This window comes from Gymnodraco acuticeps, unplaced genomic scaffold (genome assembly GCF_902827175.1).
Source record: "Gymnodraco acuticeps unplaced genomic scaffold, fGymAcu1.1, whole genome shotgun sequence".
NCBI classification, from domain to species: Eukaryota; Metazoa; Chordata; class Actinopteri; order Perciformes; family Bathydraconidae; genus Gymnodraco; species Gymnodraco acuticeps.
This window is the reverse complement of record NW_022990516.1, coordinates 1-21,962: the sequence shown is the minus strand read 5'-3', so window position 1 is coordinate 21,962 and position 21,962 is coordinate 1. Positions and strand designations below refer to the sequence as shown.

The 21,962-nt window shown below is 42.5% G+C and overlaps 1 protein-coding gene across 1 annotated transcript; it reads right to left on the bottom strand.

Moving 5' to 3' along the window:
* Positions 1 to 1,722: 1,722 nt before the first annotated feature.
* Positions 1,723 to 21,938, bottom strand: LOC117553290 (receptor-type tyrosine-protein phosphatase R-like; the record flags this gene model as incomplete). The annotated part of the gene is given in 12 exon segments (XM_034227166.1): positions 1,723 to 1,877; positions 2,318 to 2,428; positions 2,967 to 3,104; positions 12,208 to 12,287; positions 13,318 to 13,402; positions 14,002 to 14,121; positions 14,123 to 14,195; positions 18,497 to 18,631; positions 20,338 to 20,456; positions 20,540 to 20,662; positions 21,281 to 21,388; positions 21,789 to 21,938. Coding segments are annotated over 12 exon segments (1,397 nt in total), but the record flags the coding sequence as incomplete, so codon positions are not given.
* Positions 21,939 to 21,962: the final 24 nt, after the last annotated feature.

The following is a 21,962-nucleotide window of genomic DNA, read 5'->3' as shown; positions in this document are numbered from 1 at the left end:
TACTTTCTACTTCTTACATGTTGAACTCAAATACCTGTACTTTCTACTTCTTACATGTTGAACTCAAATACCTGCACTTTCTACTTCTTCCATGTTGAACACAAATACCTGTACTTTCTACTTCTTACATGTTGAACTCAAATACCTGTACTTTCTACTTCTTACATGTTGAACTCAAATACCTGTACTTTCTACTTCTTACATGTGAACTCAATACCTGTACTTTCTACTTCTTCCATGTTGAACACAAAACCTGTACTTTCTACTTCCTCACATGTTGAACTCAAATACCTGTACTTTTCTACTTCTTCCATGTGAACACAAATACCTGTACTTTCTACTCTCTACATGTGAACTCAAATACTGTACTTTCTACTCTTACATGTTGAACTCAAATACCTGCTACTTTTCTATTCTTACATGTTGAACACAAAATACCTGTACTTTCTACTTCTTAATGTTGAAACTACTAAAATACCTGTTCCTTCTACTTCTTACATGTTTGAACTCAAATACCTGTACTTTCTACTTCTCACATGTTGAACTCAAATCCCTGTACTTTCTACTTCTCACATGTTGAACTCAAATACCTGTACTTCTACTTCTTACGTGTTGAACTCAAATACCGGTACTTTCTACTTCTACATGTTGAACTCAAATACCTGTACTTTCTACTCTCTTACATGTTTGAACCCAAATACCTGTTACTTCTACTTCTTACATGTGAACTCAAATACCTGTACTTTCTACTTCTTACATGTTGAACTCAAATACCTGTACTTTCTACTTCTTACATGTTGAACCCAAATACCTGTACTTTCTACTTTCTACATGTTGAACTCAAATACCTGTACTTTCTACTTCTTACATGTTGAACTCAAATACCTGTACTTTCTACTTCTTACATGTTGAACTCAAATACCTGTACTTTCTACTTCTCACATGTTGAACTCAAATACTTGTACTTTCTACTTCTCACATGTTGAACTCAAATACTTGTACTTTCTACTTCTTACATGTTGAACTCAAATACCTGTACTTTCTACTTCTCACATGTTGAACTCAAATACCTGTACTTTCTACTTCTACATGTTGAACTCAAATACCTGTACTTTCTACTTCTCACATGTTGAACTCAAATACCTGTACTTTCTACTTCTTACATGTTGAACTCAAATACCTGTACTTTCTACTTCTCATTTTCCAAACAGCTGGTTCCTTTAGTCTGAATGTGTGTTTGATGCGTGATCATTATTCTTTAGAGTCATTGCGTGCCTATTGATTTGAACACGATCCGTGTATCCATCATTTCCTGGTCTTCTCTAAAGAAGAGGGACCAATGGAAACGTTGTCATGTTGCCGTTGTTCAGCATGGAAACATTCATTAGCTAACAATGACATTATTGTTCTATTAATATAAAGGGAGGTCAGGTACTCTTTAAAGCAGCTGCTAGTTATGGGTACTTTTTACTGAAGTACATTTCAAAGCCTCTTTACTTTGACTTGAGTAAAGAAGTTTAGTCAGTACTTCTACTTTCACCAGAGTATTTTTAAACAGGAGTATCTGTACTTCTACTTGAGTAAAGGATGTGTGTACTTCTACTTGAGTAAAGGATGTGTGTACTTCTACTTGAGTAAAGGATGTGTGTACTTCTACTTGAGTAAAGGATGTGTGTACTTCTACTTTTACCCTCTCTGCATCCATGTTTTTTCTCTCTGTACCTGCAGTGCACGATGACGGGTCCCAAGATGGCTGCCGCCCTCCGGTCCTCCACGTCTCCCATCAGCTGCAGCAGCGGCAGCGTGGAGTCGGGCGTCTTGTGGTCAGGCCACGACGTGTACCAGAAGTGCTGCAGGTCCCGGGTCTGATTCCCGCTCTGCACACACCAGACGAAGAAACACAGAGACTCTTTATCTGCAACAAGACAGTAACCTGTAAGCGTGAGTGAAACATCTAACAAAAAGAATCCAGAAAAATGGATTCAAATTGTAAAATGTCAACAACAAAAAAAGTGAAAATGTTTGGAGGAAAATTATATAAATGGTCCACAAAATGTTTTAAAAAAAGATTATTAAAATGTTGGAAAAAATCCCCCAGAAACACGAACGATGTCTGAAGAACTGTTTTAAAATGTATACTAGGAATAGGCTTCACAGTTCAACCCTTCCCCTTTTTATAACAGAAATATAAGTGTGTGTGTGTGTGTGTGTGTGTGTGTGTGTGTGTGTGTGTGTGTGTGTGTGTGTGTGTGTGTGTGTGTGTGTGTGTGTGTGTGTGTGTGTGTGTGTGTGTGTGTGTGTGTGTGTGTGTGTGTACCTTGAGTGTGAGGCTGCGGGTTGTGTAGTGTTCACACTCTCTGACGCTGTTCACCAGCACCTCCACCTTCCCATAGATCCCCCTCTTCTCCGGCCAGTACAGGACACACTTCTGCAGACACACACACACACACACACACACACACACACACACACACACACACACACACACACACACACACACACACACACACACACACACACACACACACACACACACACACACACACACACACACACACACACACACACACACTATTTTATTGTATTCGTCTGTGAGCAAAATGTCTGAAAAAATATACAGAAAATGTCAGGAATCTTTGGATAAATATCCAAACAAAATGATATAAATTATCCACAAAATTACGAGTTAAATATCGAGAAAAAGTAGCAAAACATTTCTTTAAAAGAATCAGAACAAATCGATAAGTTATTGCAGAAAATGCATACAAATGTTCAAAAATGTTATAAACTGTCCACAACTTCTGCATAAAATACGAGTTAAAATGTTCGATCAAACCGTTGGAAAAATATTTTTAAAAATGGCAAAAAAATAAAGAAACATTGTGAGTTTACATTAACTTCAGCATCGACCATATAGGTTTTTTATTTGAAGTTATAAAGCTTTATTGAAACCCTCGTCCACTCACCTCGTTCTTCTCCTTCAGTTTGGTGATCATCACGATGACCGGCGCCTCCTCCTGCCACGCCATCAGCCAGAAGTCGTTCACCGTGTTCACCATCGGGCCCTGCGTGGCGATGAACGCCTTCTCGTCGCCTAGGTAACCCTGAGAGCGGGAGCCAATCACAGAACAGCGTCAGCAGTTTGAATACAGGGAAGCAGAATGTAGAGAAATCCTGCAGTCTCTGGATTTCCTTGCTCTCACTGAGACCTGGATTACTCCATCCAACACATCCACCCCAGCAGCTCTCTCCACAGCATATTCCTTCTCCCATACACCCAGACCCACTGGCAGAGGAGGTGGCACTGGTCTCCTGCTCTCTCCCAAATGGAGCTTTTCCCTCTTCAAGCTACCTAACTTCACTCCTTCCACCTTTGAGTTCCATGCCGTCACAGTAACCCATCCTATACAGTTAACCATTGTTGTTCTCTACCGTCCACCAGGCGCCTTGGGGGACTTCTTGGAGGAATTAGATCATCTCCTCTCACACATCCCTGAAACTGGCCCTCCCGCTGTACTTCTCGGAGACTTCAACCTCCAGACAGGGAAGATAGACGAACTAACATCTCTGTTAACCGCCTTTGCTTTCTCACTGTCTCCGTCCCCACCGACTCATAAAGCTGGCAATGTCCTTGATCTCATATTCTCAAGGAACTGCACTACTTCTAACTTCTCTGTAAACCCGCTCCACACATCCGATCACTTCTTCATTTCATTCTCTCTATCCCTTTCCAAACATAACAAACTAATCTCTTCCCATCCTGCACCTGTCCGCCGTAACCTTCGCTCCCTCTCCCCCTCTACCTTTGCCTCATCGGTGCTCTCAGCCCTCCCTTCCTCTGACTCGTTCCAACTACTACCTCCAAACTCTGCTGCAGAAACTCTCCTCTCTACTCTCTCATCCTCTCTGGACTCGCTCTGTCCTCTCACATCTCGGCAGGCTCGTCAGTCCCCTCCTGCTCCCTGGCTAAATGATGCACTGCGTGCTAATAGAACCGTCCTTCGGGCAGCAGAGCGGAAACGGTGGAAATCCAAACACCGTGACGACCTCCTAACCTATCAGGCTCTCCTCTCCTCTTTCTCTGCTTCGATCTCTCAGGCAAAAAGCACTTTCTTTCAAGATAAGATCCAATCTTCCTATTCCAATCCTAAAAAACTATTTTCCATCTTCTCCTGCCTCCTGGATCCTCCCAAATAGTGTTAAATTCGTCAGCTATTTTTATATTTAGTCGTAGTCGTAGTCATGTGTCAAATGTCCTTTTTAGTTTTAGTCATATTTAGTCACTGTCATCCTGTTTTTAATTTAGTCAAGTTTTAGTCGACTAAAAGTCTGAGCCTTTTAGTCTACTTTTAGTCAAGAAAACAGTAATTATTTTAGTCAAGATTTAGTCGACTAAAAGTCTGAGCATTTTAGTCTTATTTTAGTCAAGTTTTAGTCGACTAAAAGTCTGAGCATTTTAGTCTAATTTTAGTCAAAGAAAACAGTAACTATTTTAGTCAAGATTTAGTCGACTAAAAGTCTGAGCATTTTAGTCAAAGAAAACTATTTTAGTCTACTTTTTGTCTTTTTTAGTCATCAAATTATATTGAACATTTCAGTCCAACTAATCTAGCCAAAACCAATAAGTTGCCATTTTAGTCAAACTTATTTCACAATAAGATTATATGCTATCCTTATTTGATGAAAAACACAGGTTGAATGATTAAGAATGCAGCTTTGCAGAGAGCATCTGGTCTAGTGGTTTGATGGTATCAATTTAAGGAATACATCCAGACATGGAACATGTTCGGATTTGCATATTTATTTTAAATATATAACACACACAACTCAACAATACAGGGTAGTGTACACACACACACCAATTGCAAAATAAAATAGATAAATTAAAAAGGTTTAATAAATTAAAGTTTAAACAAGGCATGGCTAGAATAACAACCATGGAAAGGTGCAAATAAAAAGTATGCGTCTGTATTGTTTTTGTTGTTGAAACTGAAAAACATGGATTTTGAACCAGTGAGCTACAAAAACTTTTATAAAGACTGAGCCCAACAACTCCTGTACCAACTACATTTTGGAAAAAGACTGCACTCTGTTTGTAACATTAAACATATATAATAATTTAATGTTATTTTGGGAGTGTGTGGGTTGGTGGCTTAATTGGCCTCACCCGGCTCAGCTAGAGGCTGGGGTGGGTCTACAAACCTGTGGGGCATTGGTTAATCAGTGCACCACAGGTTAAGTCAGCCACCAGCACACACACTCGGGAGAGCGCTAACATGTTAGCAAGGACAACCTGCTCTGCTTCATGGCATGTCATTCATTCCTGTCATGTCTTCACCTTTGCAATAAACCAGACTATTTGCAACCACTACTGGCATTGTAGTATTGGCACTGCTACACGGCTTCTTTTGGGGCTCCTCCAAAGAGTCTGGTTTATTGCAAAGGTGAAGACATGACAGGAATGAATGACATGCCATGAATGAAATGACCAACAAAAAAAAAGACCATAACAACCATAACAATCTCTGCTAGCCATCACACCATTTAGACCTGGTTTAGCTTGAGAAAAGCACTTCTTTCCAATGTGGTTCTTGCTCTGTTGCGGCGGCCGCTTGTGAGGTCACCGGTTACACTGAAGACACGTTCGGCAAAGGCTTGTGATGCTGGCATTGCCAGAAGGTCCAAGGCCAGAGGTTTCAGAAGTGTAAATACAGTGCTACTCTGAGAGATCCAAAACTCCATCCCAGATTCCTCAGTGTTAGCAGCATGGGACAGCCCTTCTTTGTATTTTTGTATCTCCTGCCTGATACTAGAGGCCTCGGAGGTCCTGGGCCTCGATGGACGACTGGGGCTGAAAAACCTAAATCTAGGCCGCTTTGGGCAATGGGTCGTCTCTGGAGCCACTGTATCCACAATCTCCTCTTCCTCGTTTTCACTGACCTGCTCTTCCACTTGAAGTCTTGGTGGCACACTGCGAGTGATGTAGTCTTCTGCCACTTTTAGAAGATTCTGAATTCCCTCATCATTGTTTTCAACAATGGCTTCAGCTGATACACCAGGGTCAACAAAACATGCAGCTGCAGCAAGGGGAGAGAACTTGTTGGCCATGACATCCAAGAAGCAGCTGAAGCGTTGCTCCATATTTGCATTCATCTTCTGTGCCAGTGTAGCTGCGTCCTTGTAGCTCCTTGCATGCGCTAGGGAGAACTCAGACAGGTGATTCCTCAAGTCCAATAGTGCAGGCACAGCAAGGGATAGGGAATTTGTGTCACTTTCAAGCACCTTTGTGTGTTCTGCAAATGGAAGGAGCAAATCTTTGAGAATGGCTACCTTCTGCCACTCACTGGGTAGAAGGCTGTCCCAGCTCATGGAGTCCGCTACTGATGTAAGATGGTCCTTCACTTCAAGAGCACAGGACATAATCAAATAAGTACTGGACCATCTGGTTGGACAGTCTTTGATGAGGATGAGTCCACACTGTTGCAGCAACCGCTCTGTGGCAACAGATGATTTTTGAAACAGTTTCACCAGTTGCCTGACTTTTCCCAGCAGTCGATTGATTGTGAGTTCCTTCTGGATCATGTTGACAACAAGCTGGAGGGTATGGACCACGCAGGGGGTCCTTCTCTCCAAGGTTTCGTACCTAATGAAAATTGGAACACAGAATACACAGACTTTTCATATTACCCAATCCATGAAGAATTAATTTGATATTTTAGCACATCATTTATCACCACATGGAATGTTAAAAATGCTGATTGCAGATCACATTATAGGAGAAATATCTAAAACGGTGAATAGTCACAGTATGTGGGAAGACTGCATTGGGTTTTCTGTTTGGCACACACGTCACATGTATAAGCATTATGCACACTGCAGACTGACCTTTCGTCTTCTTCTCCCTCCTCATCACTATCCTGGAGATTTTCCTCTTCAGAACTGGAGTCCTCTTCAGCGTTGCAATGAAAAGCAGCAACCATGTTGCTTCCATTGTCCGTAATAATGGTGAGAATCTTTTCTTTTGGGATCCCCCATTCTTCTTTACTCTCCTCCACAAGAGCAGCGATAGCCTGAGCAGTGTGCGGGTGAACCATTTGCTTTAGGTTCAGGAGTATGTGTTCAGCCTTATTATCCTTGGGGCTAAAATAACAAGCACTGACTGCAAGAAAATATGCTGTGAGCCCCTTTTTAGTCCATATATCTAAGCCAATAGTTATATGCTATTATATAATAGTTGTGCTTGAATTTCTCCTTTTCGGCCAGGTGCATTTTTTCCACCAGGTTTGTGATCTTAGTTTTTTTCGGCACGGTGAGTCTTTTATCAATTGTTTCCATCATCTTGATGAAACCCACGTCTTCCACTGTCCGTGGTGGGAGGGCTGTCCGGCCAATCCATTCAGCTATGGCCTCCTCTTTGTGGCGTTGATCCTGCGATTCTTGTTTGTACTTTGTGTAAGTCAGGAATGCACCTGTTATAGCTGGCCTCTCCTCTTTCCTGGGTGGTTCCTTTACTGCAGCACGTCTGTCTGGAATCTAGGACAGGAATACAAACAATGATATCAGGAGTCAGGACTGATGCAACATCAGGAAATCCAGTAAATCATTGCTATAATTTTAACTTAACGCAAACAAAGTATCTGTCAAATGAAAACTCTACACAATCAAAACTAGGTGGTATTATACTCACAAAGTAAGTATGTATGCAGATTATGCAGGCATATTACTGCAGACACCTTGTGAGGTATGATTTTGTAGGCAATTAATAGTTATAACATATTATCATATGACAAATCAAATGTAATGAAAGCAATGTGCCGTTGTTGTGAAATAACGTTAACAGTTACTAGTAACGTTAGCCCATCATCTAACGTTGTGTCAGAGACCAACTCAACCCTATGGTAAAGTACCTTTCCGCCCCTTTTTAAGCTCCTTCACAAGTTTCAAAACAATTTGCTGCTAGCATTTGGTTTGGCTAACGTTAGCCAACGTTATAGCATACAACACAGCCTACCCGTTAGCTAACGTTATAGCATAAAACACAGCCTACCCGTTAGCTAACGTTATAGCATAAAACACAGCCTACCCGTTAGCTAACGTTATAGCATAAAACACAGCCTACCTAATGTAACACCATATAGCTGACAAAAAAACAACCTAACGTTTTGTTAACTTACCTCAATTGCTTTGTGGTGAGTCTTGATGTGCCTCTTGAGGTTTGTGGTGTTTTTACCCACGGATTTATGGCCACATTGCTTCCCTTCTGAATCTAAAGCAATGCATTGAGTTTTTTTCTCCGCCTCATTGTACACAAAATGGGCCCAGAGATCATCGCGTTTATTTCGCCCAAGCCCTCTATTAGCCATTTCCCTTTCTGTTCGTTACATCCGAGCATGGATCCGAGTCTTCCTTCTGTTCATAGATCATCCGGTACAATTTAAAAGTGCCGCGAGTAGAACATTACATTACAGGTCACTTGTTAGACGCTTTTATCCAAAGCGACTTACATACATTCAGTACTATGGGCAATCCCCACGGTGAAGCGTCTTGCCCAGGGACACAACAACATGCTGACTGCAGTGGGGTTTGAACCTGTGACCCCCTGATTTGAAGTCCAGCCCACTACCCACTGAGCCACAGCCTCCCTACCTCTAGAACAGACACAACTAACTGGTGCGCAGCCGCAGCACCGGAAATGGAAGTGCTGGGAGAAAAAATGACTATCAGAGATGTAACGTTATCATTGATAATATTTCGTCTCGTCATTTTTCGACAACGAAAGTAAAGAGAGATTTTGGCATAGTTTTGATTTATTAAAATACATTTTCGTCTCGTCATTTTTCGTCAACGATATTGCATGTTGATTTCGTTACAGTTATTGTTTACTGACGTTGGTGCCGTCTCGTCATCGTCTCGTTTTAGTCATTGAAAAAAAGGTCGTTGACGAACATATTTCGTCATAGTTTTAGTCAACTAAATTAACACTACTCCCAAAGCTCCTCCCCCCTCCTCACTTCTGTCAAGCGACTTTGTTACCCACTTTGAAAAAAAGGTTGATGATATTCGCTCTTCTTTTTCTGACTCACCTTTACTCACCGCTGGGTCACCAGACCCTCCTTCCACCAACACACTTACCTCCTTTTCCCCTCTCTCTCCAAGTGAGGTTCTTACCCTCATTACCTCTGCCCGCCCTACCACCTGTCCTCTGGACCCTATCCCTTCAAACCTCCTTCAGACTATCGCTCCTGATATTCTACCATTTCTCACCCATTTCATCAATACTTCTCTAACTTCTGGTCACTTTCCAAACAGTCTCAAGGAGGCAAGAGTAAACCCTCTCCTAAAGAAACCCACTCTCAACCCGTCTGATGTTATAAACTACAGGCCTGTCTCTCTCCTCCCGTTCCTGTCTAAATCACTTGAACGCGCTGTCTTTAAACAACTCTCCTGTTATCTCAATCAGAACAACCTTCTGGATCCGCACCAGTCTGGTTTCAAGGCAGGTCACTCCACAGAAACTGCTCTCATTGCTGTCACGGAGGAACTGCACACTGCTAAAACTGCATCCCTCTCCTCTGTCATCATCCTGTTGGACCTGTCTGCTGCATTCGACACGGTGAATCATCAGATCCTCCTTCGCACTCTCCAAAAACTTGGAGTTTCAGGCTCTGCACTTTCCCTCCTCACCTCATACCTGAAAGACCGTACCTACAGGGTGACTTGGAGAGGGTCTGAGTCCGACCCTTGTCAATTAACTACAGGGGTCCCTCAGGGCTCTGTTCTTGGTCCCCTCCTCTTCTCCCTGTACACAAACTCGCTCGGATCAGTCATTAGCCCGCATGGTTTTTCTTACCACTGCTACGCTGACGACACCCAATTAATTCTGTCCTTCCCCCGCTCAGAGACCCAGGTCGTCGCACGCATCTCTGCTTGTCTAGCTGACATCTCTCAGTGGATGTCTGCTCATCACCTCAAGCTCAACCTTGACAAGACTGAGCTGCTCTTCCTCCCGGGAAAAGATTGTCCCACTCTTGACCTAACAATCAACATCGGCACCTCTATTGTTTCCCAGACTCAGACTGCAAGGAATCTGGGTGTGACCCTAGATAACAAACTGTCCTTCACTGCAAACATCGCTGCTACAACCCTGTTGCTGCAGATACACGCTTTACAACATCAGGAAGATACGTCCCCAGCTGACTCAGAAGCGACTCAGGTTCTGGTCCAGGCTCTCGTCATCTCACGCCTAGACTACTGCAACTCCCTCCTGGCTGGTCTACCTGCATGTGCCATCCGACCTCTGCAGCTCACCCAGAATGCAGCGGCTCGTCTGGTCTTCAACCTTCCTAAATTTTCCCACACCACTCCGCTCCTCCGCTCCCTTCACTGGCTTCCGGTAACTGCTAGAATCCACTTCAAGACACTGGTACTTGCTTACCATGCTGCGAATGGATCTGGCCCTTCCTACATCCAGGACATGGTTAAACCGTACACCCCAGCACGTGCACTCCGCTCTGCATCAGCCAAACAGCTCGCTGCACCCTCGCTGCGAGGGGGACCCAAGTTCCCATCAGCAAAAACACGTGGGTTTGCTGTCCTGGCTCCAAGATGGTGGAATGAGCTCCCCATTGACATCAGGACGGCAGAGAGCTTACACACCTTCCGGCGCAGACTGAAAACTCATCTCTTTCGACTCCACTTCGAGCGTTAGAACTATTAACAAAGCACTTATATACTAATAAAGGACTGGCTTATCTAAAGCCAGTTGAGTAGCACTTGAAATGTTTGGCTCTATGAAACCTGATGTACTTATATGATTCTGTTTTCTTCAAGTTTGTATTTTGTTGGTCGAACGCACTTATTGTAAGTCACTTTGGATAAAAGCGTCAGCTAAATGTAATGTAATGTAATGTAGAGAAATCATTGATAATCTTTTATCACTTTTTTATAACAGTAGCTAAAACACACATTAATCGGTGCATGTTTTTTAATAACTAATACAAATAATGCATGTATTCATAGAGAACTTTGAAACACAGAAGATGTCTGAAACATATCACAACAAATTGTTATAACATTTAAAAATATGAGTAAAATATCTGGAAAATGCATGAAAAATTGGGACAAACTGATTAAATGTCCAGAAAATGTGTGAAATGTTATAAATATTTCCCTCAGAGTTTAAACACAGGGTTGTAAATGTTTCAGCGCAGCTTCCTGACAGGAAGAGAGTCCATTGTACCGAGACTTTCACTGTGTATGTGTGTGTGTGTGTGTGTGTGTGTGTGTGTATGTGTGTGTGTGTGTGTGTGCGTGTGTGTGTGTGTGGCCTAGCATTACTATACTTGTGGGGACCTAAATCTGTTTACACAGTCACGTGTGGGGACTCGCCTCCCTTATGGGGACAAATTGGAGGTCCCCATAAGGGGCATCATTAATTTTAGGGTGAAGACTTGGTTAGGATAAGGGTTAGGTTAAGGGTTAGGTTAAGGGTTAGGGTAAGGGTTAGGGTTAGGGTTAGGGTTAGGGTAAGGGTTAGGATAAGGGTTAGGTTAAGGGTTAGGGTAAGGGTTAGGGTTAGGGTTAGGGTTAGGGTTAGGATAAGGGTTAGGTTAAGGGTTAGGGTAAGGGTTAGGGTTAGGCATGTGTTGGTTAGGGTTAGGATAAGTCTCCAGGAAATGCATGAAAGTCAATGTAATTTCCCCTGAAGTGATGTATACATGGTGTGTGTGTTTGAGGTACTTTACTTGAGTATTTCGATTCATGACACTTTATACTTTGACTTCACTAAATCTCGGATGGAGATTGCACTTTTTTTTTTATTACATGTATCTTAGCTTTGTGCAAGAAATGCTAAAGAACGTGTGAAAAAAGTCTGAAATATGACTGTAAAATGAAAATGTGTAAATAATATAGCAAAATTCTTTTAAAAAAAAATCTTTAAAAAAGGGGGGAAATGTTATTAATGATCGACAAAATATATTAAAAATAAATGTTGGAAAAGTGCCTATAAAACACGTAAAAAATACGTAGTAAAATCTGAAAAAACTGTCAGAAAAAACTGATTAAAATGTCCAGAAAAGGAGCAAAAAATATTGGTAAAATATCTGGAAAATGTTAAAGAATCGCAAGAAATTAGTAAAAACATGAGTAAAATATCCGGAAATGTTTTGAAAAAGGTGCAAAGAAAGTAGAGCTGCTGTTACCCACCCGTATGTAGTTGGCGTTGATGTAGGAGCTCAGCGGGTCGTTGCAGCTCTTGGCCTTCAGGGTGACTCTGGAGTGAGGGTCTGGAAACACAGCGAAGACAATGGGACAAAATGTAGTTCAAACTAAATCTACGTTGAGTTGAGTTGAGTTGAATCTATTGGTTCCAAGCCCTTAAAACATGATGGGCATTTCTTTTTATATTAAATCAAATAATTGCATTTTTTTAAATCTAATCTAATGTATAATCCATTTACGTTTAATCCTCCAAAACTAAAAGTATATCAAATAATTATTCTAAATATATGTAAAAATAAATTAGATTAAATCCTTCTAAACTAAAGTAAATGAAATTATCAAAAGATTACATTTACAGTTGGAGAATATAAACTTGATAAAGAAAAGGACGACTCAGAAACACAGGAAGTAGTTTGATTGACAGCAGCTCTAGGTGAGCATTCCTAAGTCTTGATTGGCCGGAAGGAAGGAAGGAACCCCCCCCTTACTTATTGTTGTATTGATAACCCGCCCCTCTACAAAACATCAGTGTGTGTGTGTGTGTGTGTGTGTGTGTGTGTGTGTGTGTGGTGTGTGTGTGTGGGTGTGTGGGTGTGGGTGTGGGTGTGTGTGTGTGTGTGTGTGGGTGGGTGGGGGTGTGTGTGTGTGTGTGTGTGTGTGTGTGTGTGTGTGGGTGTGTGGTGTGTGGTGTGTGGGTGGGTGGGGGTGTGTGTGTGTGTGTGTGTGTGTGGGTGTGTGTGTGTGTGTGTGTGTGGGTGGTGTGTGTGTGTGTGTGTGTTACCTAATGTCTTAATCAGGCTGTTTGGCTTACAGTGTGAGAACAAACTGTTCTCTGAGGGACATGCATTGTTCCAGTGTGTGTGTGTGTGTGTGTGTGTGTGTGTGTGTGTGTGTGTGTGTGTGTATGTGTGTGTGTAGGGAGGTGCGATGTTGAGCGTCCTTGAGGTTGTTGGCCTTTGACCTTGAGCCCCTCCCAGGTAATAAAACAACTTCCAGGTTCAAAAGGAAGCGAGAAGAGGACTGTTTTGAGACGGTGGCAGTTTCCTAGCAACACACACACACACACACACACACACACACACTCTCTGTACTCACTGGGCAGTATGGTCTTGTATCTGTTCTTGGTCCCGTGGTTTGGAATATCGAGCTCCTTGGGATCAATAAAATTCATGGGGATTTCCTGATGAGAAAATGTAACGTTAGAAATGTGAAAAACAAAGTGTGTTATAACTGTAGGCAATAACCTCGTGTTTTAAGTTCTGGACCTGAACTCACACATATGTACGACAATCTCACGTCAGAGCATATTGTTGTTTTATATCAGCTGTTATTGTTACTTTAAAGAGGCTTTATTAAACTCATTTTCAGGTTCATATTTCGTGCCTCTTCTGTTTTAACAGTTCTTTCGCGCCATTATTCTCACAAAGGAAATCAGCTTAAACACTTTAGCTCTTGACTTAATGCCTCATTATGACTTTCATTGCATGGGAAAAATTACAAATATTTAAACAACACAGATTCAAAAATAAAGTTCTATCTCTTAACACAGTTTGAATAGCAAACACAGAGCCAGGTGGTGAGGAGTGTCTTAGGTTAAAGGGGTAAAACTCTGAAATATAAGTCAATTTAAGTGACAAAATGTGTCAAGTGATCAAGTACAAACCTCACTATGAGCACTACAAACCGCTAAAGACTACAACATAGCCTTTGCAGACCATTTACATGCACTATAACACATACAGATCTCACTACAGGTGAGGGAACACCTTGACTACTCACAGCGAATTCAGTGTGCAGAGTGTGTGTGTTCTGCACGACGTCTCGGAGCTGCTGTCGGGTCAGAGGTCGTCGGGCCGCCAGCAGGTATTCTCTGGCGACCGCCTCGCGGGGCGTCACCGGGGGGGGCGGCGCTCAGCGGCTCCACGGAGCCCAGCACCGACATGTCCAACACCAGGGAGACGTTAGAGCCGCGTCTGGGGACACACATTATTAGGATATTACACTTTGAGCTCCAAAAATGGCCGTTTTCTGTCCTGTCCGTAAAACAATTTATTTTACACTAAATTTGCCAAAATCAGTCCATTGTGTGTGTGTGTGTGTGTGTGTGTGTGTGTGTGTGTGTGTGTGTGTGTGTGTGTGTGTGTGTGTGTGTGTGTGTGTGTGTGTGTGTGTGTGTGTGTGTGTGTGTGTGTGTGTGTGTGTGTGTGTGTGTGTGTGTGTGATATTGTAGGATATTACACTTTGAGCTCCAAAAATGGCCGTTTTCAGTCCGTAAAACAATTTATTTTACACTAAATTCATCAAAATCAGTCCAGATATGGCCAGTTTATTGGTTAAAACTGATATTTATGATCCTGAAAATGTCATAAATGGATTCAACCTCCTCAATAACCCCCAAAACCACTCAAAAATGTATCCAAATCGGCCAAAGGCTTTCTTTTTAGCTATTGATTTATTATTCTAATAAATGTAACTCGAGAAAAACAAAACGAAATATATAAAAATAAAATAAATGCTTAAGGTTTTCTAGTGGATTTTACATCAAAGCTAATCAAAAGGATGTCTTGTTTTGTTTTTTTTAATTATAAGTAAATTAAATAATAAGAATAAGAGGTGTTGATCTCTTCGTCTGGCTACGTGTCGTCGGCTTCCTCTCCAGGATGCCCTTACTTCCTATTCGTCTGATTGCTGATTGGCTGCCATCCAGAGTGAACATCACACACACACACACACACACACACACACACACACACACTTTCACAGACACCCAGAAAACATCCTGTTCTCACTGAGAGATCTTCCTTCCTACCTTAAAGTCTGCACACCTCACTGTAAGCGCTGATGTAACAGAACAAGATGGCTGCCGGGCAGGATGGAGTAACGAGCGGCAGATAACGGCTAAAGTGCTCAACGCTGAGATAAAGGTGTTTTCTTGTCTCTGATGAAAGTGCTTTAGTTAGGAGAGAGCTGTCGGAGCAACACTCGCTGCAGACACTTTGAAAAATGACCTCAGGTTTATTTTGTTAAGATTCTCACGCCCAAACTTTAGTTAAAAAACAGAAATGTAGTGACTGGAGCCACACGAGAACGAACCGAAATCGTTATCAAAAAAGTCTTCCGTCCACACGAGAGCGCTCGACCCGCTGGAGACGCTGTTGTACACATGCCGGGCCTGTAAGTGGCGCTGTACCTCCACCACAAAATACACCAAAAGCAGCGAAGAAGACTTCCGAGCATGGTTGCCATGGTTGCCCTTCTGTTTATTCTCCGAGGTGGATTTAGCAGCAGAGGCGGGGAGAGGCAGGGCTCTTGGTCTCTGATCTCTCTCTCCTGTCCGTATCGATCAGATCTAGCTAGTTCTAATGATGTGACTGCCTGCGTGTCAAAGGACACCGAAACAATAAGCGACATTTTGACCGGAGAATTTTAGATTTCGGCTAACGGAAACTCTGCCGTGCGGGGGCGTCTGCTGGAGGCACTGTCCTGCGAGACACCGGGACCTGGCTCGAAACACTCGGAAAACTGTTGTTGTTGTTGTTGTTGTTGTTGTTGTTGTTGGCGAAACACATCAGCAATGACGCGGGTGACACGGGGTGAGCAGGAGAGGCGGGGCTATTGCGTCATCGTTAGCAGGAAATGATCGTATTGGGCGTAGACACGGGCCGTTTCTCAATCGCGAGGATGCTGGCTTGGTAGTCGCGTACTTCCAAGTCACTTCCTTCAGAAACGAAGCAAGTATGCTTCCAAGCCATGGCTTCGGAAAACGAAGAAGAATGGAACAGGCTAACAAGTGTGCCACTCTCTCTAACGGTTTCAACATAAACTGAACCGAAAATAAATACCTCACGATGTCTATCTAATTATGAACTTGCTTTACTTTCACGAACACAAATGTAACAAAGTCACATATTTACCGACACATGTTCTACGCCACTACATACTTACATCTAAATGTGTGCTGCGTCGGTTCAGCCATTCTCCGCAAGGGTTTTTGAAATTGGTCCGTGCGCAAAGCATTGTGGGGATTTTAAGGACGCGAAGTCTACCCATGTGCAGCCTCGACATTTCCCCAAAACCAAGGACGCGGCCTCGGTGGAATTCCAAGTATGCTGGAGATTGGAACGGTCCTTCGGCGGCACTCGATGACGTAGCATGCTTGAAATATTGGCTTGGAAGCCAGAATCCTCGACATTGAGAAACGGCCACGGAGCCGTTTGGCCCCCAGAGCGTTGCGTCCGCAGACCCACCTTGGGACCCGTTATCTGCATTTCCCCGTGGGCCTCGTGTGGCCTCAGCGGTGGGAAAAGTATTGTGCTTAAATCCTCCCTGCAGTGCGTTAATGATTTGGCATAAAACACTTTGCACCACATTCTGCTCACTCATCCAGACCTTCACTCCTGACAAACACACGTCATGTTAGTAAAACATTGTGTCCTACAGAAAAGCTTCAAGAGAAGATGGGATGATGGCGTTAGAGAGCAAAACACAAGCCCCTTTAGACGAGCTGGAAACATATCTCTATGTTTCTATGGTAAACATAGAGGCTGTCTCGATGTTAAAGCATGAGAAATAAACGGGAGAGAAGGATGAATGAATGCTCTGGGTCTGTGTCATTAAGAATAATAATAATCCTTATATTTATTATAGCGCTTTATCAAAGACTCTCAAAGCGCTTTACAAATACACATTACACATACAGATCATATGTAATGGTCATCTCCTGTGGACAATACCCACAGGAGCAAATTTGGGGGAAGTGTCTTGCCCAAGGACACAACGGCCTGACGCAGTGGGGCGGGAGCGGGTTTTGAACTGGAGTTCCCCAACACCCCCTTGATCTGATGATCAAACGCACAGACCACTGCGCCACCCGCCCCAAAGAATAAGTAAATTAAGAATAAGTGACTGCTAAAAGATGCAAAACTAGTGTTAACATGACAAGTAGTTATAATAAAAACACAACTCTTCCAGTTTCACTTAAAACCTGTACTTTAATTCATTCCCTTATGGTGCAAAACAATTGATATTAAGCAACCAGCATGAATTACACTGTAACCCTAACCCTAACTGGGGGGGGGGGGCAGGAGCTCCAACAAGCCGCGTAGGACAGAGTGAATACACAGACTATACAGAGATGCTGTGAGAAACCAAGGTGAGTTTAAAAAATGTAAATCTATTCGAGTAGACCTCAACGATGGAACTATGATCAGTAGAAATGGCCGTGACTTGGGACCTTTAAGTTGGTTGAACAGTTAATCGTGCATTAAAAGGTTCCCTGACAGTGTTTTATTGTTATATATATATATGATGTTTGAGATATTCACTTATTTATTGGTATCAGATAAAAGGAATATTTTAAATCATTGCAACAATAAGGAATACATCAAATAAAAAGAAAGAACAATACAATAAAGATCTATTGAAGTGTGTCGATATTATCTATGAAAATTCAAATATTTATCATTGTTAAATAAATAAATACAAATTTGAATAATTAGAAAAAATATATATATAAAATAAATTGTAAATAGTTATCATGTTAAAATAAAAAATAATTATAGCTATAACAAAATATATATATTAAAATAATATTAATATATAATAAAATTCAAATAATTGTCGCGTACTGAGATGAACTGTGGCCGTTGGCGGAGTGGTGTAAAATAAATCAGATTCAGACAGTGATGTAGAGTTGATATGAATCGAAGGAAATGAGACAGAGTTTTAATGTAATCTCCCTGCAGATAAACATCACGTACTCTGTGTTCTGTGTGTACTCTGTGTGTGTGGAGGAAGACGTACTTCACTATCACAATATAAATCCTTATGAACTATAGGATGAGGACACACACACACACACTTTGAAGCCTCCTTTTCAGCACGTACGCAGCTCGAGACCTGACTGCTGCAACAATCGCAGGTTAGAGGTGACTACTCTAAACACACACACACACACACACACACACACACACACACACACACACACACAATGAGGGCTCATGTGTGTTTCTGTAATCGAGCACGGGTAAAAATTCCCCTAATTTAGCCCTTTGCTGTGTATACATGCAACTTGTTTCCCATCATGCATCTCTTCTACAGCTCTTGGAGAGAAACTGAGGTGTCTTGCTAATTAAAAAAAAAAATTAAATATAATTAATGTAGTTTTTAAAATAAAATGAAATCCTTGCATTAAAAAGGATGATTTATTTTTAATATAAAAGGTGGATAAAGAAGATCTAAATAATAACAAATATTGTCCAGACGCCCTCCTCACCTCTCTTGCAGTCCGGCGGCAGGTTTCATCCTGAAGGGGGAGGGGCACGGCTTTAGCTCGTGATTGGCTGTCACCGGGGCAACGCTGACGAGGGGGGTGTGGTCAAAGCTGCTGAAGACTGGCACAAGGGAGGAGCTACGAGGAAGAGAAAGAAGTAAAAAGCTTTCGTTAGGCTATAAAGGAACTACAGCACGGTCACATGACTTCCCGTCACCAGCGCTAAGCTAAAGGAGGCTAATGTTGGGCTATAAAGGAACTACAGCACGGTCACATGACTTCCCGTCACCAGCGCTAAGCTAAAGGAGGCTAATGTTGGGCTATAAAGGAACTACAGCACGGTCACATGACTTCCCGTCACCAGCGCTAAGCTAAAGGAGGCTAATGTTGGGCTATAAAGGAACTACAGCACCGTCACATGACTTCCCGTCACCAGCGCTAAGCTAAAGGCGGCTAATGTTGGGCTATAAAGGAACTATAGCACGGTCACATGACTTCCCGTCACCAGCGCTAAGCTAAAGGCAGCTAATGTTGGGCTATAAAGGAACTACATCACGGTCACATGACTTCACGTCACCACCGCTAAGCTAAAGGCGGCTAATGTTGGGCTATAAAGGAACTACAGCACGGTCACGTGACTTCCCGTCACCAGCGCTAAGCTAAAGGCGGCTAATGTTGGGCTATAAAGGAATTACAGCACGGTCACATGACTTCACGTCACCAGCGCTAAGCTAAAGGCAGCTAATGTTGGGCTATAAAGGAACTACAGCACGGTCACATGACTTCCCGTCACCAGCGCTAAGCTAAAGGCAGCTAATGTTGGGCTATAAAGGAACTACATCACGGTCACATGACTTCACGTCACCACCGCTAAGCTAAAGGCGGCTAATGTTGGGCTATAAAGGAACTACAGCACGGTCACATGACTTCACGTCACCACCGCTAAGCTAAAGGAGGCAAATGTTGGGCTATAAAGGAACTACAGCACGGTCACATGACTTCCCGTCACCAGCGCTAAGCTAAAGGCAGCTAATGTTGGGCTATAAAGGAACTACATCACGGTCACATGACTTCACGTCACCACCGCTAAGCTAAAGGCGGCTAATGTTGGGCTATAAAGGAACTACAGCACGGTCACGTGACTTCCCGTCACCAGCGCTAAGCTAAAGGCGGCTAATGTTGGGCTATAAAGGAATTACAGCACGGTCACATGACTTCACGTCACCAGCGCTAAGCTAAAGGCAGCTAATGTTGGGCTATAAAGGAACTACAGCACGGTCACATGACTTCCCGTCACCAGCGCTAAGCTAAAGGCAGCTAATGTTGGGCTATAAAGGAACTACATCACGGTCACATGACTTCACGTCACCACCGCTAAGCTAAAGGCGGCTAATGTTGGGCTATAAAGGAACTACAGCACGGTCACATGACTTCACGTCACCACCGCTAAGCTAAAGGAGGCAAATGTTGGGCTATAAAGGAACTACAGCACGGTCACATGACTTCCCGTCACCAGCGCTAAGCTAAAGGCGGCTAATGTTGGGCTATAAAGGAACTACAGCACGGTCATATGACTTCACGTCACCACCGCTAAGCTAAAGGAGGCTAATGTTGGGCTATAAAGGAACTACAGCACGGTCACATGACTTCCCGTCACCAGCGCTAAGCTAAAGGCGGCTAATGTTGGGCTATAAAGGAACTACAGCACGGTCACATGACTTCCCGTCACCAGCGCTAAGCTAAAGGCGGCTAATGTTGGGCTATAAAGGAACTACAGCACGGTCACATGACTTCACGTCACCACCGCTATGCTAAAGGTGATGACGTTTAGTCAGCTGACGTACCTGGGCAGAGGGACAGGAGGAGCGAGGCGACGGCAGGCTGTGATTGGCTGCTGCGGACGAATGGGCTTGGCTACAATTGGCGGGAGCTCAGCTTGTACCATGCTTCCTGACGACACAACCTGAAGGACATTAAGTATCATTATTTAGTCTTTATTGTGCTTTATGTGTGTGTTTATGAAGGGTTTTGGTGTGTGTTGCCAACCTTGGCACCCTTTGACTTCTGGGCGGAGTCTGATTGGACGGTGGGTGTCAGGTGGAGGTCAAGAGGCGGGGCTTTCAGCTGTCTGTCACAAACCTGGACCTTCTCCTTCAGTCGGAACAAAACCTGCAGAACAAACAGCAGAGAAAACTGCAATAATTTATTTAATTTATTTTCTAAATTAAGGACAAACAGTTAAGCACACATACATATACAAATATATTTTAATTATATTAATTTTAATTAAATAAGGACCTTTATTTTCAGGTCTAAGAGATAAAACAGATTATATTAACTGAAACATCTGGTTTCTCTGTGCAGCAGCTCCCTCTTGTGGATTAAATGTCACAATGCAACTAAAATAGTAAAAATATAATGAATAGTATAATCAATTAATATTTAAATATAATTTCTAATATATGTATTGATATGTATTGTTTCATTTAATATGTTTATATAATGTGTTTTTATTAAATGTTAATTATGTTTTTAATTCATTTCTTTTATGTAAATCTTCTATTTGAAGATTACACATTGTTAATGCTCATTATTATCAAATACAAAATAATATTAAAACAACTTTATTGAGGTAAAGCACAGATGTACAAACACAGATTATATTTCAAAATTAAGCAAATGTAACGAAAAACATGTAAAGAATGTATATGAATTAAATTGACAAAGATGAAATACTAAATGCTTTGTATCTTAATATGTATGGCAACAAAAAATGTTAAGTTTTACCATCAAGCAGGTGATGACGATGACGAAGACGGTGAAGAAGAGGACGACGGCGTAGAAACCCTCTGGGCTCCAAACGTGATCCCGCTGCTCGCCCTGCAGCACGTTCTTCTACAGGAGAGAGTTTACACATATTTATTTTAGAAGATGCTCTTAACCAGAAGAAGCTGAAGACTACAATTCCCATGATGCCTTGCTGCTTCACCGCCACACACAACTCAATTGTTACTGTTGTTTTTATTACATATTATGTGTTTAAAGCTCCTACGGGGAGTTTCTGATGTGTTGCTTTAATAATATTACCACAGAGGAGCGGTCACTTCTCTCTGTGGCAGTAAGAGTGATTAAAAAATATAAAATATAACGGCGCCGCCTGATTGATCGGACTTTAACAGCTGCATTAAAGTTTCAGTAGCAGCACTCAGCGCTCTAATAAACCCCATCTATCCTCCGTCTGTCTCCACGGTGACTAACGAGCTGCTGTAACCTAGGAAACGGAGCACACACACACCTCGGTGGAGACCTCGGTGATGCCGAAGTGTCCCAGGTGTCGATGGAGGACCCTGATGTTCAGTGATTGGATGACCTCTTCAGCAGGTAGGGGCTCGGAGACTCCCGGCCTATCAGAGGACACGAAGAGCTCGATGCCATTCTTCTTCTCCTGGGAGAGAAACATTTAACAATT